Source organism: Tenrec ecaudatus, chromosome 4 (assembly GCF_050624435.1).
Source record: "Tenrec ecaudatus isolate mTenEca1 chromosome 4, mTenEca1.hap1, whole genome shotgun sequence".
NCBI lineage: Eukaryota > Metazoa > Chordata > Mammalia > Afrosoricida > Tenrecidae > Tenrec > Tenrec ecaudatus.
In genome coordinates this window covers 80,914,102-80,929,460 of record NC_134533.1, presented here as the reverse complement: position 1 = coordinate 80,929,460, position 15,359 = coordinate 80,914,102, and the positions used below count along the sequence as shown (strand labels likewise).

At 42.7% G+C, this 15,359-nt stretch overlaps 1 protein-coding gene across 11 annotated transcripts in view; it reads left to right on the top strand.

Annotated features, from left to right (window-relative positions):
* Positions 1–15,359, top strand: part of DLG2 (discs large MAGUK scaffold protein 2) — a 2,300,776-nt gene that overhangs the window by 1,953,214 nt on the left and 332,203 nt on the right. For all 11 annotated transcript variants that reach the window (XM_075548681.1, XM_075548686.1, XM_075548690.1 and 8 more), the window contains one exon: positions 13,432–13,534. In XM_075548681.1, coding sequence (XP_075404796.1) covers positions 13,432–13,534 — 103 coding nt within the window. The remainder of the gene's footprint in view (positions 1–13,431; positions 13,535–15,359) is intronic.

Genomic DNA, 15,359 nt, shown 5'->3' with positions numbered 1-15,359 from the left:
AGCAGGGAGCTTAATTAGAAATTTCCACTTCAAATGCAATTTATAGTTCATTCACTCTGAGACAGGCTGGAGGGTGTTTGCAAAGTTTAATGCAGAGTGAAAAGTTGAATGCGATGCATTGGACATGGACTGTATTTGTTTACTGAGCACTGGGTGGAACTTCAGAGAAGCAGCGTGAGGTTCTCACTCTCTGGATAAAGAAACTCAGTCCGGGAGAGAGGAGGTCAAAGTCGAATAAGCTCAGGAAAGGATCGCATTGGCATTCAGGACTTTGTTCGGTTGACCCCATTGGTGAATTAAGCCCACCTGGCCTAGACTGGGGCCCACCCAGGTGTACCGCCCACGAGGTGTACCACCCCTTCCTGACTCGGAACCTGAATGTGGAGCATGCCCACTAGACACTCTGGTCCCTGTTCTGGCTACCTCACAGCACGTCTCTGTAGAACTTCTTCTGGGTCTCTGCCCTGTCCACAACCCTCAGTCGCATTCGTTTTCCCAATCAAGGCCTTTATCTTCTACTACTTACGGGGCCTCGGGAGCGACTGCCATTGTGGAAAATATTAAAGACAGGCAAACTGGAAGGGCACAGGGGCTCTGCGTCCCAGGTCAGGACTAAGATCATGTATTTTCCAATGAGTGTATATAATGGGGCTTACAGATCTTTCATAAGGCATGCACATCATTCAGCTAACATACACATAATCAGTGGGTACTATCATAAGCAGGTAACATAACAAACCAGCAACGAGGTGAGTCATCATCTTGACCTAGTTCTAGTTGACCTCCGATGCCCCTGAACTCCCCCCCGCCCCCAAGGGTTTGCTGCATTTAATAATGGTTTGGCTATGGAGCCTGTGTGCTCTTATCTACAGATAACCTCCAGGATGAGGAACTAGTCAGATGCAAGTATGAGACTCTTTTATGGTAGCTCCTTTATGACAGTTCCTTTTTAGGGAGGTTATGTGTCCAGTCATGAGAATGTGTATTAAGATTTACTTTTATCTCATAACTGCGAGGGTCTTCCCCCACGGGGTCGGCTTTGCCAGACCTGTAATGATGAGCATGGAGCATTTAGCTGCATGGCATTCTCTTCCGGTTCTTCCATTGACCACAGCTATCCTTAAACAAATTAAAAATTATACCTCTTTAGTCTCAATTTTGCACTTTTCTTAGTGTTATCCTCCCAGAGACACAGGTCACATTATGTCGACTGTCTCTGCATTACCCTTCCCTGGCCACTCACGATGGCATTTCTTAACCTGGTATTCACAGTCCACTTGTACTGGCGCAACTTTGCTCGCTCCCTTTCCATGCTGTGTGCCTGCTTCCCGAGACTGTTCACAATTCGTGGGAGAGTCCCTCTGTTCCATGTGGCTCTGCCTGGTATTCCAACGGCTGCCTCATCTTGGAATTGGTTCTTCTTTTACTTTTACCCTCAACATCTCCCCCTCTCGTCCCCCCCCCCCTCACCCTCCCACCACCACATCGACTCAACGAAATTGTATCTATCCTTAGAGGCTTAGGACAACTCCTCCGACACTTGTAGAATCTTCCCGTGAGAATCTCTTCTCTCCCCTGTGGATCCCCGTTCTTACCAATTATTCTGTGCTGTCCTGTTACCTTAGATTTCACAGTCCCTAACCCCTCGGCGTGATAAAGCAGTGTCTGGCTCATCCGTGCATGCGCGGAGCGCTGGACCAGGCATCAGAGATCTGACTTCCGCCCTGGCTCCTCTCCTGTCTGGCCCTGATAAGGTTGCCTGTTTTCTGTTTTGGTGCAATTTCCTTACACATCAAGTAGGATATTTATGTTTCACTGTTTCCCTCCCAGCTAGGTGATAAAGGTCCCTTGATAGGAATAGTGTGAAGGTTTTCATTACATTTGTCTGTTTGGATGTCACCTTGCTTGATGAGAAATATAAGGAGGGAAAACAGTTTACTACGTGTAAACCACTTCTCAGATGTAACTTTGAAACCAGAAATCTTTGGATTTAAAACCACAGGGCCCCTTAGACATGGTGAGGCTCAGACACTTCACTTTCCAGAAGGTTCTCCAACCAAAAGCTGTTCACTGCATGGCCTGGGTGAGTTAGTGAAGCAGCCAGCAAGGAGCCCAAGTTTCCAGCTCCATGAATCACGTGACTGCAGAAAAAGTGGGGGGAAATTTTGTTTTCTTCATCTTGAAAAAGGATGCAAACCATTTCTGCCTTTATTTACTATACCAACTAGGCGTCTTGCTAGCCCGAGTTTCCCTGAGTAAAGTAAATGTACCTTTGAATCCTGCGTCAGTTCCTTCCCTGAGGCCCCCTGCCACACCCCACCTAGACACCCCCCCCCCCAAGCTGTGAAATAATTTGCTTGAGCTAGTCCCCTGTGTTCTGTACCTGGCTGGTTTTAATTGAAGTCTGTTCCAATTATCTAGCCATGTCCCAGTGGGTCAACCCTTGGTACTCTTTTCACTAGTCATAATTCAATTGAACTTTTAGCTCTTAGCTACTCGATTCTAAGCAATTATACCAAATCAATGTATTTGTGGTTGTTTTGTGATTGCTAAAAAAGGCCATAGCTAATGGACATGTTGCATTATAAATACCTGTCATCTATTGAGTATCTATTATGTGCTAAATATTACGATAATATATTTGCATTCTCTCGAATCACCCTGATGACCTGGCTCGGTCATTTGAGGAACATAGAAGTAAAGTAAAACCCAAAGAGGTTAAGAAACGCTCCCCAAGCAAAGACCACATGAGAGATGGAAAGAGGATGTGAATCTTTACCTTCCCAAGCCTAGGCCTAATGTTTTTCCTAATGTTCTCACCTGTGTCTTGCATGGCACTATTCTCGGAGAAGGCGGATGCCATGAACTGGATTAGAATCTCGGTGGCCCCAAGGTCTGTGATCTTTGGAGGAATATCTCCCCAGGGTTAGTCCAAGCCAGCAAGCTAATTACAGGACTGACAATAAACGTATGCTTGCAGCGTAGTCCCTGCATGCTCTCTAGCTGAAGGCGCTTCTGGGGTACAAAAGTGTTAAAATCATATCTCTCATCTTTAGTGGTTCTTGAGCACAGTCAAGATTAACTCCAAATACCCTGAAATTACTTCTCATGCACCGTACCTCTAGATCCTTGAGGTGCAGTAGTACATAAGGGTTAAGAATGCAGAATTAGACTCAGAGCAGACTGCTGCAGTTTAATTTTTGACTTTACCAGATGTTAAATGTGCCAGATGCCTCATCTGGCTCTTCCCACACTTTCAGTATTGTAAACTTGGGATTGTTGTATGTTCCTATTCACAAAGCTGTTACGTGGCCAAGGAAATCAGTACATATAACATGCTCAACACAGAGCCTGACACACAGCATACGCGTGCTATGTAAACGTCAGCTGCCAGCAGCAGCAGCAGCAGCATCACCATCCTCACCCACTTCATCTTATCAACTGATTTCACATGTCTTTTCACCCATATTCCTCCCCTCTCTGCTTTCCAGTCATAAAATAATGCTGTATTTTTCCTTAAGATGTTCGAGACCCACTCTCATTGAAGACCTTTTTTATCAGCATCACTCCTTGCGTGCAATCCTTTGCTACCCTTCTGCCTAGTCCTTGCTCTCCAGCCCTCGGTGCATGCCCTCCCCTTCCTCCTCGGACTGATGCAGGTCTTATCTTCCATGTAATTCCTCCGGCACACTAGAGAATGACAGAGATAGCATAAGGTCTACATCTGTTAATAAATAAGAAAGGCTGACCTAATATGGTACCTCATTTATGTCCGCATTTGTATCTGTAAAAACTACAAACACTTGAAGTCAGCTTGTTGGTGCGTGGCACCAAATCAATTCTAATTCACAGCAAGTAACCCTGTGTGACAAAGTAGAACTGCCTTACAGGATTCTCAAGACCGTAATCTTATGGAAGCAGATCACCAGGGATTTTTTTCCCACAGAGCAGCTGGCAGGTTCGAACTGCCAACCTTTCTGTTAGCAGCGAAGCACTCAACCATTGCCGCCAGGGCTCCTTTGAGGTGGCTAGAAGTGTTCACATTTCTATTCACCACTATTCATTACCAGCATGTTCGTAAGAAAGATGCCATGCCAAGTCGAACTTAGTTTTCTTTTCTGTTCCATTGAGAGCTATGTGCTTAAGGAAGGTGAAATAAATGAAAGTTTCCTTACCTGTATACAGCTCTTTACCTTATGCCGACATGATCTGATCATTGTGAGCTAGATTGTTGGGTTGTTTGGGGCCATGGTGGAGCAGATGAGTGTGCCAAGACTGATTATGCTTTATCAGCCATGGGGAGCTCAAGTTATGTACCTGAACGGCAAGCCTCAGAATGGAGACCTGTGAGCATAGACCCTGAAATGCGGACAAGGTATGGAAGGAAATGTAATAGAAATCAGTGCTTAAGAGTTCAGGATTTTAGAAAGTTTCAGACTGTGTAGACTTAAATCAATTAGTGACTCTCTGAGTTCAGTTTCCTTATCTGTAAAATGGGAAAAACAATTTGAGCCACTGGAGAATTAAAATAAGAAATATATGTGTGTGTGTGTGTGTATACAGACACACACGTATACATGTATATCCATATAGTCACAATATACACATCTGTCCTAATATATGTCTGGTGCCCAATGATTATTAGCAATAGTTGATATGATTAGCCTCAATAATAATCAGTGACATCTAGTCTTCTGAGCCAAGCTTTGAGAAGTGCAAACTGGATTAGAAAAAAAGAATAAAAAATATGCGAGGTTTTGTGGTACTTGGTATTTTAAAATGTCATAGCGGTAATATAAACTGCTTATGATTGCCTCTGAAAACGTTATTTGAGCGAAGCTTACCTAAAAAACTCAATCAAAGTGACCTTGATAAACCTGAAAGACTTAAGGACAACATATTTGCTAAAACTAAGAGGAAAATCAACTGGGACAGGAGCAATATGGTGCCATCCAGGATAAAAGCAGGAATAAATTTCTGTACAAATGCAGAGATCCATGTAGAGAAAGCATAAGGTGAACAAGAGTATGACCTGACCTGATGCAGCACAACTGAAGTCATGTAGTGCGGTGGTTAAAGAGCTCAGTTGCTAAAGGTTAGTGGTTCAAACCTACCAGTGGTTCCACATGAGAAAGATGTGTCAGTCAGCTTTCTTAAAGATTTACAGTGTTGGGAAATAGAGCAAAGAACTAGGAGGCAAAGGACATTTACAGAGGTCTAAATACAGGCATGTACATATGTAAATATATTTATATATAACCATGGGGATATAGATCTATATACATATATTTATATGTTAAGTATTAAGGTAGCAGATGAACATTGGGCCTCTACTCAAGTACTCCCTCAATGCAAGAACACTCTGTTCTAATAACCTGGCATTCTGTGATGCTCACCTTCCTGACACCGATACCTGAAAACAAAATGGGTGCATAAGCAAATGTGGTGAATAAAGCTGATGGTGCCCAGCTATTAAAAGATAGCATCTGGTGTCTTAAAGTCTTGAAAATAAACAAGCAACTATCTAACTGTGAAGCAGCAAAACTTACATGGAAGAAGCATGCCAGCTTGTGTGACCAGGAGGTGTCAACAGGATCAGGTGTCAGGCATCAGAAGACCTAAAACAAGCAGTCCTATCAATGAAAACTAGGGGGTTGGAGTGGAGACTCAAAGCCCATCTTTAGACAATTGGACATCCCTGATAGAAGGGTCACAAGGAAGGGATGAGCCAGCCAGAGTGAAGTATAGCACCAATGAAATGTACAACATTCCTCTAGTTCTTTAATGCTTCCCCTACCCCCAACCCCCAATATCATGACCCCAGTTCTACCTTACAAATCCAGCTAGACCAGAGCATGTACACTAGTACAGATAAGAGCTCTCGACATATGGAATCCAGGACAGATGAATCCCTCAGGAACAATAATGAGAGTAGCAATAGAGGGGAGGGGGAAGGGGTGGTAGGAGAAAGAGGGAAACTGATTAAAATGATCAACATATAACCCATACACACCCACACCCAGGGTGACAAACAACAGAAACATGGGTGAAAGGAGACAGCAAATGGTATATGAAAAAAGTAATTTATCAAGGGTTCATGAGGGTGGGAGCAAGGGGAGGGAGGGAAAAATTCAGCTGACACCAAGACTCAAGTAGAAAGAAAATGTTTTGAAAAGGATGATGGCAACATAAGTGCAAATGTGTTTGACACAATGGATATATGGACTGTTATAAGAGCTGTAAGAGCCCCCAATAAAATGATTTAAAAATAGATTTACAGCCTTGGAAACCCTGTGGAGCAGTTCTACTCGGTTACATACAGTCACTATGAATCATAATCACAGCCTTCGGTTTGGTTTGATTTGGGGGAAACCAACACTTACAACATGGCGGGACACAGCTGGTAGAGCAGGAAGAACCCCCAGCTGAGCCAGGAGCCCCACACTGGCCCTAGCCCTGTACTTAGTCCTGCATGGTTTGGGGCAGGTCTTTTCCCCTATTAGCTCTCATGTTCAAGCGCTGGATGAACAGGGGTTAAAGGCTCTTCCAGTACTGGAACACCATGTTAAATAATAATAAGAAATAAATAATCCATGTACTATACTCTGTACTAATTTCCATTAGATTTAATTTTGTCACAACTACAGCTTTGGAAGAAATGCTAATAATTGCCATTATTTGCTGAGTGCCTATTTGGACTAAGCACTTTGTTAGGGTTTGTTACGTGTTGTCATATTCAACTTCATTAAAAGTAACTCGGCCAAATAGATATGATAGATAGTATTTTACCACCTATATGTGGGGTAGTTATATAATCATTTGTCAATTTGAGGATTAAGAGTGAAGGGGTGGAGTCTAGGCTGTCAATTGGATCATAGCCAATGAGGCCACTGTGTGGACATGGCCTTCTCCTGAGAACTCTGGGAAATCCTGTATTTCTTCCTTGGAGGGGGGAGACACTTTTCTCTCTGCTCACTCCCTGGGAGACATTACAGCTGACAAGTCACATGGAACTATGCTAATTCCCTGAGCTGGAGAAGCCACGTGGACCTACCCTGGTGCAGCCCTGGGAACTGGAGAAGCCACACGGAGACCCCTGCCACGCTGAGATGCTTACAATGCCACTGGATCCAAAGCCTTTCTACCCATTGGCCTGTGATCGTCCTGCATTAGTTGATTGGTGTCACACATATGGGCTCATGTCGGACTTATGAGCTTGGACTGAACTGGTTGGGATGCTTTCTAAATGTACAATTACCTTTATATAAAACTCTCTCATACACATTTGCATGTTTATGAATTTGTTTCTCTAGTCTACCCGGACTGACACAATATGTAAGGAAACAGATTTAAAAGGTTAAGTGCTTTTGCCGAGTTACCTAGGTTTATCTGGTAGGCTCAAGATATGAAATAAGTTCTGTATGACTTTAAATCTTTTGTCCTTTCCTGGTTTTCTGTACTCTGTTAGAGCATTAACTGATAAATGTCTGAGAGTAACAAGACTAATGAATGGTTCTTACGTTTGATGTTATGGAGGAAAGGTACAAGATACTGTGACTATTCACGTGGTGGAAATAAAAGTTAGATTCTAACAGCCAGCATGAAAGTATATTCTAGTGGACCTACAATGAAATGATTAAAATTTCAACTATGGATATACTAGAGGAAGACACAGAAAATGTGTGAATTAGCAAGGGAAAGATTCAATAACCAAAATCCATAAAGGGGAAAAATTTACAGATTTGGCTACAGAAAAAAAAAGTTGTATTTATATAACAAGAAATAACATAGAATGGAAAAGTTACTTACAAAGTTCAAAGACAAAAACAAGAATATTTCCAGTGATGAGCTAAACTAAACCAAGTCACCATCTTCAAGTTAATTTTGCCTCATAGGAGCACCGTGGGGCATTGCAGAACGGCTCCCTCTGGTTCCCAAGATGATAAGTCTTTTTTTTTTTTTTTTACATTTTATTAGGGGCTCATACAACTCTTAACACAATCCATACATATACATACATCAATTGTATAAAGCACATCTGTACATTCTTTGCCCTAATCATTTTCAATGCATTTGCTCTCCACTTAAGCCCTTTGCATCACGTCCTTTTTTTCCCCTCCCCCCCCCACTCCTCCCTCCCTCATGAGCCCTTGATAATTTATAGATTGTTATTTTGTCATATCTTACCCTGTCCGGCGTCTCCCTTCCCCCCTTTCTCTGCTGTTCATCTCCCAGGGAGGAGGTCACATGTGGATCCTTGTAATCGGTTCCCCTTTTCCAACCCACTCACCCTCTACTCTCCCAGTATCGCCCCTCACACCCCTGGTCCTGAAGGTATCCTCCACCCTGGATTCCCTGTGCCTCCAGCTCCCATATGCACCAGTGTACAATCTCTGCCCTATCCAGTCCTGCAAGGTAGAATTCAGATCATGGTAGTTGGGGGGAGGAACCATCCAGGATCTGGGGGAAAGCTGTGTTCTTCATTGGTACTACATCGCACCCTGACTGACCCATCTCCTCTCCTAAACCCCTCTGTGAGGGGATCTCCAGTGGCCGACAAATGGGCTTTGGGTCTCCGCTCTGTACTTCCCCCTTCATTCACTATGGTATGTATATATATATAATTTTTTGCATGATGTCTTATACCTGGTCCCTTTGGCACCTCGTGATCACACAGACTGGTGTGCTTCTTCCATGTGGGCTTTGTTGCTTCTGAGCTAGATGGCCGCTTGTTCACCTTCAAGCCTTTAAGACCCCAGACACTATCTCTTTTGATAGCCGGGCACCATCAGCTTTCTTCGCCACATTTGCTTATGCACCCATTTGTCTTCAGCGATCGTATCATAGAGGAGTGCAGATTATAAGTCTTTACAGAAGACAATCTCATCACTTTTCTCGTGCAAAGCGACTGGTGTGCTTGAGCAACCAACCTTGTAGTGAGCAGCCCGATGTTTAACTCATTATGCCACCTGATGCCTTCGTTATCTCACGGGAGGGTCTAATATGCTTACTATGCAGTGAAATCTTTAGAACATCGCTCAAAGGAACAAGCTAGCTCAGCAAAAACTAGGCAAAATTAATGAGCAGGAATTTTATGTAAAATGACATTTAAGTAACAAATGAGCATATACAAAGGTACTTATCTTCAATCAGGAAGTTAAAGCAAATTTATGTGTGGGAGTATAAACTACTATTATATTTTAAGATCGCGTTGGCCAATCATGAAAGGACATTGTCGATGCAGCAGGTAATCACTCTGCTGCTAACCCAAAGTCAGAGGTCTGAACCCCCTGGCCACTCCATGGGAGAAATATGTAATAATCCGCCCCTAGCGAGGTCTGCAACTTTGGAAACTCTGAGTCTAGTCTATTCAGTCATAGGGGATCATTATGAACCAGTCAACTTCAATGACAATGGGTTGTGGTTTTGTTCTTTCATCACCAGTTATCACACATACCCTTTATCTAACAATTTATCATTTGAAATAAGTTATAAATATTCATGAATATTACAAATGTTCACGAAAGCACTGTTGATTATCATGAAATACCGAAGCCATTCATCATATAGGACCATCAAGCAGTCCACAGAGTGAATCAGTGTGCAGGATTTGTGAATGGAAAAGGCGCTCTAAGATAGATTATGCTGTTGCTGCTGCTGTCGGCGCTGTTGAACCAATTCTAACTCATGGCGCCTCTGGTAAAATAGGCCAAAACATGGCACTGTCCTGGCTGTCCTCACAGTTCCTGTTATGTTTGGGGCCCTTGGTTTTAGCAGCTGTGTTGTCCATCCCCTTGAGGTCCGCCGCTGTTTTGCTGACTCTACTCTTTACCAGTCATGATGGCCTTTGCCAGAGGCTCGCTCGTTGCTCCTGATGTTAGTACGTGGGGAAAATTAAGATCTAAATTATTTTATTGTGTTTGTATAAAAATCCAAGTATGTATTTTACAAGCCTGCTTGTAACAGCACAAAAAGGTAATATCTACAAGGGTCATTTAACATAGTTCTATTTGGGTAGAAGAGCAAGTAGAAAGAAACTTTTCTGTAATGCTTTCATTTTTACATCTGTACATTATGTGCACATATCTTTTTGTTTGCTTTTTGTGCGTACTTCACTATATAAGTAGGTGATTTGAGCAATGAGATTAGGGCTTGGTTTTCTTTTCTGTATGAATTTCTAAATGTGTAACTGTCAGTTAAAAGAAACAAATTATGTACATACCCTTTGATCTAGGAAGTCCCCATAGAGGAGATTCAACCTTCACAAATACTTTTATAAGTACACAGACACGTGAACCACATGACCAAAGATATTCTTGATAGCACTGTTGGTAATAACAAAAAGCTGGAAACAACACCTTCAGCATCAAAATAGGGGCCTGCCTGCAAAGGTTGGTATGTGTAAGCCAGAGGTGACTAACCCCAATAAAGAGAGCAGATCCAATGGTATGGAAGATATGGAGATCTAGTGTTAAATGAATAACAAAACAAATAGATGTGGTAGAATTGTATGTTTGTGACAGACCTACATTCATTTCAACAAAAGAGTGCAATATATTAAAATGTAGATACAAAGAAATAGAAACAGGAATAGACATAAAATCAGGTGTTTTCTTGTATAATAGTTAGAATTTCTAAAAGAGAATAAGAAGCTGCTAACATTGGATATCTCTGAGAGTGACAAGGGGGAAGAGACTTTAACTCCCCCCTTACACATTTCAGAAATGTTAGACTATATATGCCATAATCATATTTTATTTTTTTAAATACAAATTTAACTCCAGTTGTTTGAAAAGAGGAGGACTTATTGGCATATTAAGTTGGAGCATTCAACTTCCAAGACAGAAGCCTGGATCAACTCATCTTTCCTGTCCCTCCTGGTTCCCTGAGTCACACTTCGGACTTCCCTGCACAGACAGACGCCGAAATGGCCTTTGTCCATGAAGGAGAGCATCTAGAACGTGACAGCTCACAGGTGCTTTAGAGCAGATGGCTCAACAGCCTCTTTCTTCCAGTGCAGGAGAAACATGGCGACGTCCATGGACTCCCCAGTGTTGCCATGTAGTGACTTCTTGGGGGTGAAAAGTTCACTGGCACAGAAAGTCAAGGAAGAGGCCAGAAAATTGTAAAGTAAATAAATCAACCCTGAGGAAATTTTATCAACACTCCTCGATCAGGTTTTTGAACTGTGGTGGCTGGTGTGTGGCTGTGACGGTAGAAACGGCCACCAGTATTGGAAATGCCTACAGGCACCTCCCTGCTAGACAGACTTCACTAGCGCTTCCAAACTGAGGCAGATTGAGAAGAAGACCAGGTGATGTGCTTCTGAAACAGCGTGGCCGGTGAAAGTCGTGTGGATCACGGCAGAGCGTTTGTCTGAGACAGTGACTGCAGATACGCCACTGGCACTGGAAGGCGCTCGAAATACACTGTGAAAGGAAGAGTTACCTTTCCAAAGTGAATTCACCTAATGACAGAGGGAGAACAAGCCTTTGGGACCATCTGTGCCAATGGGCTGTGCCTCACAATGTGAGGAAGCCGCTGCAAACATTCCTTAATGATGGAAATATGGAATGTACACAGTATGATCTAGGAATTAGGAGTTATCAAAAATGAAATGGAATGCTTAAAGATTGATATCCTAGGCATTGGTGAGCTGAAATGGACGGGGTATTGTGCTGAAATGGACTGGGTATTGTCCTTTGGAATCAGATAATCAATTTGCCAGTCATGACAAATTGAAGGGGAATGGTGTCAATCCATTGTCCAAAAGGACATTTTAAGATCTATCTTGCAGTACAGTGCTGTCCGTGATAGGCTAAAATCCATATGCCTATAAGAAGGATCAGCTATTATTAGTAATCAAACTTTACATACCATCGACTAATGCCAAGATGCAGAAGTTGCAGATTTCTGATGGATCGAGCATGGTCTTAAGATGCATTGATAATTGTGATTGGTATGCAAACGTTGGAAACAGAAGGATCTGTAGTTGAAAAATTTGGCTTTGGGGATGCTAAAAATGGCTCAGTAGAATTGTTGATGACCAGTTCATTAGAAATGTCTTTTTCCACAGACAGTATGAATGATAACTAGACATATCTGTACCTCCGGATACATAGGGATCAAATAGACTACATCAGTGGAAAGGGATGGGATGGAAAGTATAGGTTCAGTGCAAAAGGGGAAGCTTGTCAGCGGGATGGATGGACACAGAGCCTGCAATTATGGTCTCAAACATAGTGAGATTTGTGCAAACCTGGGACGAGCTCGGTCCTGTTGTACACAGGGTCGCTGTGAGTCAGAACCAACAAAAAGGCAGTAACCCTGCACTTAAGAGAGGCCCGGATGTGGAATTGAAGGTTATGGACGTTCCATGCCTGACCAGGAAGCAGCTGTAGCTTCTCAACTACCACCAGAAAACGTAGCATATAGATAAATCCATCCGTTCTATCGTTCTTTAGCAGGCGATAGCCCATAGCCAAGGAAGCAAAATCCTGACACACCGTCAAAACCTTATCCCTGGGAAAGTTAGAATATAATAGTTACTGAGTGTTCATCATGGGGGACTTGCCTTTGTTCAGCTCGATTTTTACCCACCATACATCTCGTAGGGCAAAGTCGTGGGGCAGACACAGACCCCTCCCCTAGGAGAGCACTTAGTAATTAGGTTGTTTTGGCATGGACTGAATGTGTTCCACAAACACTTAGCTTTGCTTCTCATCTGGTGTAAGGATGACTCCCCTCAACTCCCACTCCCTGGGTTGGTTTGTGCCTGTGTTTCAGCTGTTCTGTTTTCCTTTTAACAGCGGCCCCCGAGTGGGAGTCAGCCACAGCAAAACTAACTCCTGGCATTCTTCAGTTCATTTTGTCAGAAATCATTCTGGAATGGTGTTTGAGAAATAGGCCAGTCTGGTTTATTTTGGAATAAGGCTCAAGGTTGTCTAACCAAGCTCAGGATGACATGATCAGGCAGTTGACCAAAGGGGAGGGATTTGGCAGGCAGCCAGACCCATTCCTTGCAGGCTTCCCAGAATATCATATGAATATATTAGTCTCTCAGTACCCTCATCCACATATATTACATGTCTCTCTTTATTATTCTGCTGCCCTTCTAATTTTGAAGTTCCTATCTGCTTAAGAAACCTAGGCAACCCAAAGAATCCAATTCAGTGCACACACTAAAATCCCAGTGGACAGAGATAGAGAAGTTTCCCACCTGTTTATATCGTGCAGGAGCACCGCCAGGGGAACCTCACAGCTCTGCGAACTAAAACTCGTTGAAACCTTGAAACTTGCTAAGTTAACAGTCAAGCACAAAGTTTGAGGTATGCGGTCTGATGGTAGACTGCCCCACAACGGTAGGAACCTTTCTTCTTATCTCAGTGATGTGCTCCATGAAATACCAACAGTCTCTCGTTTCCTTTTCAGGTGAATGGCATTGACCTCCGCGGAGCTTCCCATGAGCAGGCAGCTGCGGCACTAAAGGGGGCTGGCCAGACGGTGACCATCATAGCACAATACCAACCCGAAGGTCAGTCAGACACCAACTTACAATGCTCTGAGAATGCTTTTGTGTGGATGTGCACTGACATTTCTGATACCTATGAAAATTAGAATCACTACTCATAATATTTTTAATGATTATCAACAAACCACCTGTAATGAAGAATTGATCATTCTGGTCCAAGAAACATGGAGCTTTGTTACCACTAATCTTCCAGGTAGACATCAGACAGAAAGTCCTGTTTAATAGATAACTTACATAAATAGCAGTCAGCGTCAGCTGCTTCTCATTTATAGTCTTACCTGGTAAGCACCTTGGGTCACCAATGGATACTGTGAGGACAATTCATTAAGAGTAGGAAGCAGGGGAGAGATTTTCCTACAGAAATAGACCAGAGAATAAATCAAATTATCTCCTTGGAGTATTAACATTCTCATTAATACGAACATGACTTTTGTCTGTCCTGTGGATTTTGTTGTTCCTTCATTTTTTACCACACGAACTTGTTGGACTGCTAAGTGCAAGGTCAGCAGTTTGAAACCACACCAGGTGGTCTGTTAGAGAAATACAGGGCCTTCCATGCATGTAAACAATCTCAGAAACTCACAGGGGGCAGATATGCCCTGTGCTGTAATGTAATAATGAGCTAGCATCAACTCAACGGCAGTGAGTTTTTGGTGAAACAGTTTGGATTATATCACTATCAATTCAAAGACTTGGTGAGGTGTCATAAATTAGATTATCCATACCTTTGTCTTTGGTTTGTTTAAACATCGATTTCTGCGATCAGACGGAGGCTCAATGAGACAACTGCAATGTGTTGTGTGGTTGATTTTTTAGCAAAGCTGTATGTAGTCTATTGCTTGGTTAATGAAAATAGGGTAGACTTTGTGCAGAATAACAAACAAAACAGAAGACTATACCGACTGTGTTCAAGAACTGAGTTAACTGCTTTGGTCCACATGGCTAGAAAGAAAGAATATTCAGCAGCTGTGGATGAGGACGAGCCTCCCTGGCATTAACATTCTCATTTACGTGATCATGAGTGACGATTAACACACATGGTGGGTGAAAAGGTTCCTTTGACCTCTTCCAATAGTTCTTAAACCAGATCACTCTATAGCGGTTTGGAAGACTAAGGTTTGTGTCGCGATGATGTCTTAGATATTACCACTAGCGGTCACCAGTTACACATTTGTGCGAGAATAAACACAGCACATTCTGCTCCGTGTGTTTCGTTAAGTTGCATTCATGTTTCTTTAGAATTAGAATTTTTCAGTTAAGTCATGGAAAATTTTAAGGAAAAAAAATCTTTTCTCCAATTGACTTAGACAAGCATGGCTACAAAGAATCGAGGGTGAAACTTGATGATTATCAAAGATGGCTAAGTGATAACATAAAAAAACATGCCCTTCCCATTTTTAGGAGACGCTCAACAGCACATATATCAGTAGACATGTCTGGTAATGGTCTGAAAGTACCTATCATAAAGCATAAAAATTAAAACAAAAACTTGAATTAGCTGGGCACATAGTAGGTGGAGCGTAAGAAGCATTTGTGGATTGAGTGGGCATTTCTGCCTAAGAAGACACTGCAATGTGAGTGTACCTTAAACAGGGAGAGAGCCTGTGGCCTTTGGTGTCAGAGGCGTGAATTCTGTGGAGGTAGCTGGCTTCCCCAGGACAGGGTCAGGGGGAGCTGGGGTTGGTTTTAAGCTACGCCCGCTGAGATGCTCTGTCGCTAACCATTTGCCATCCAGGTGACAACAACTCACGATGCTCATGTGTGTTAGAGTAGAACTGTGCTTCACAGGGGTTTGGAGTTGTTTTTGTTTTCTTAATGTTTTTACTTT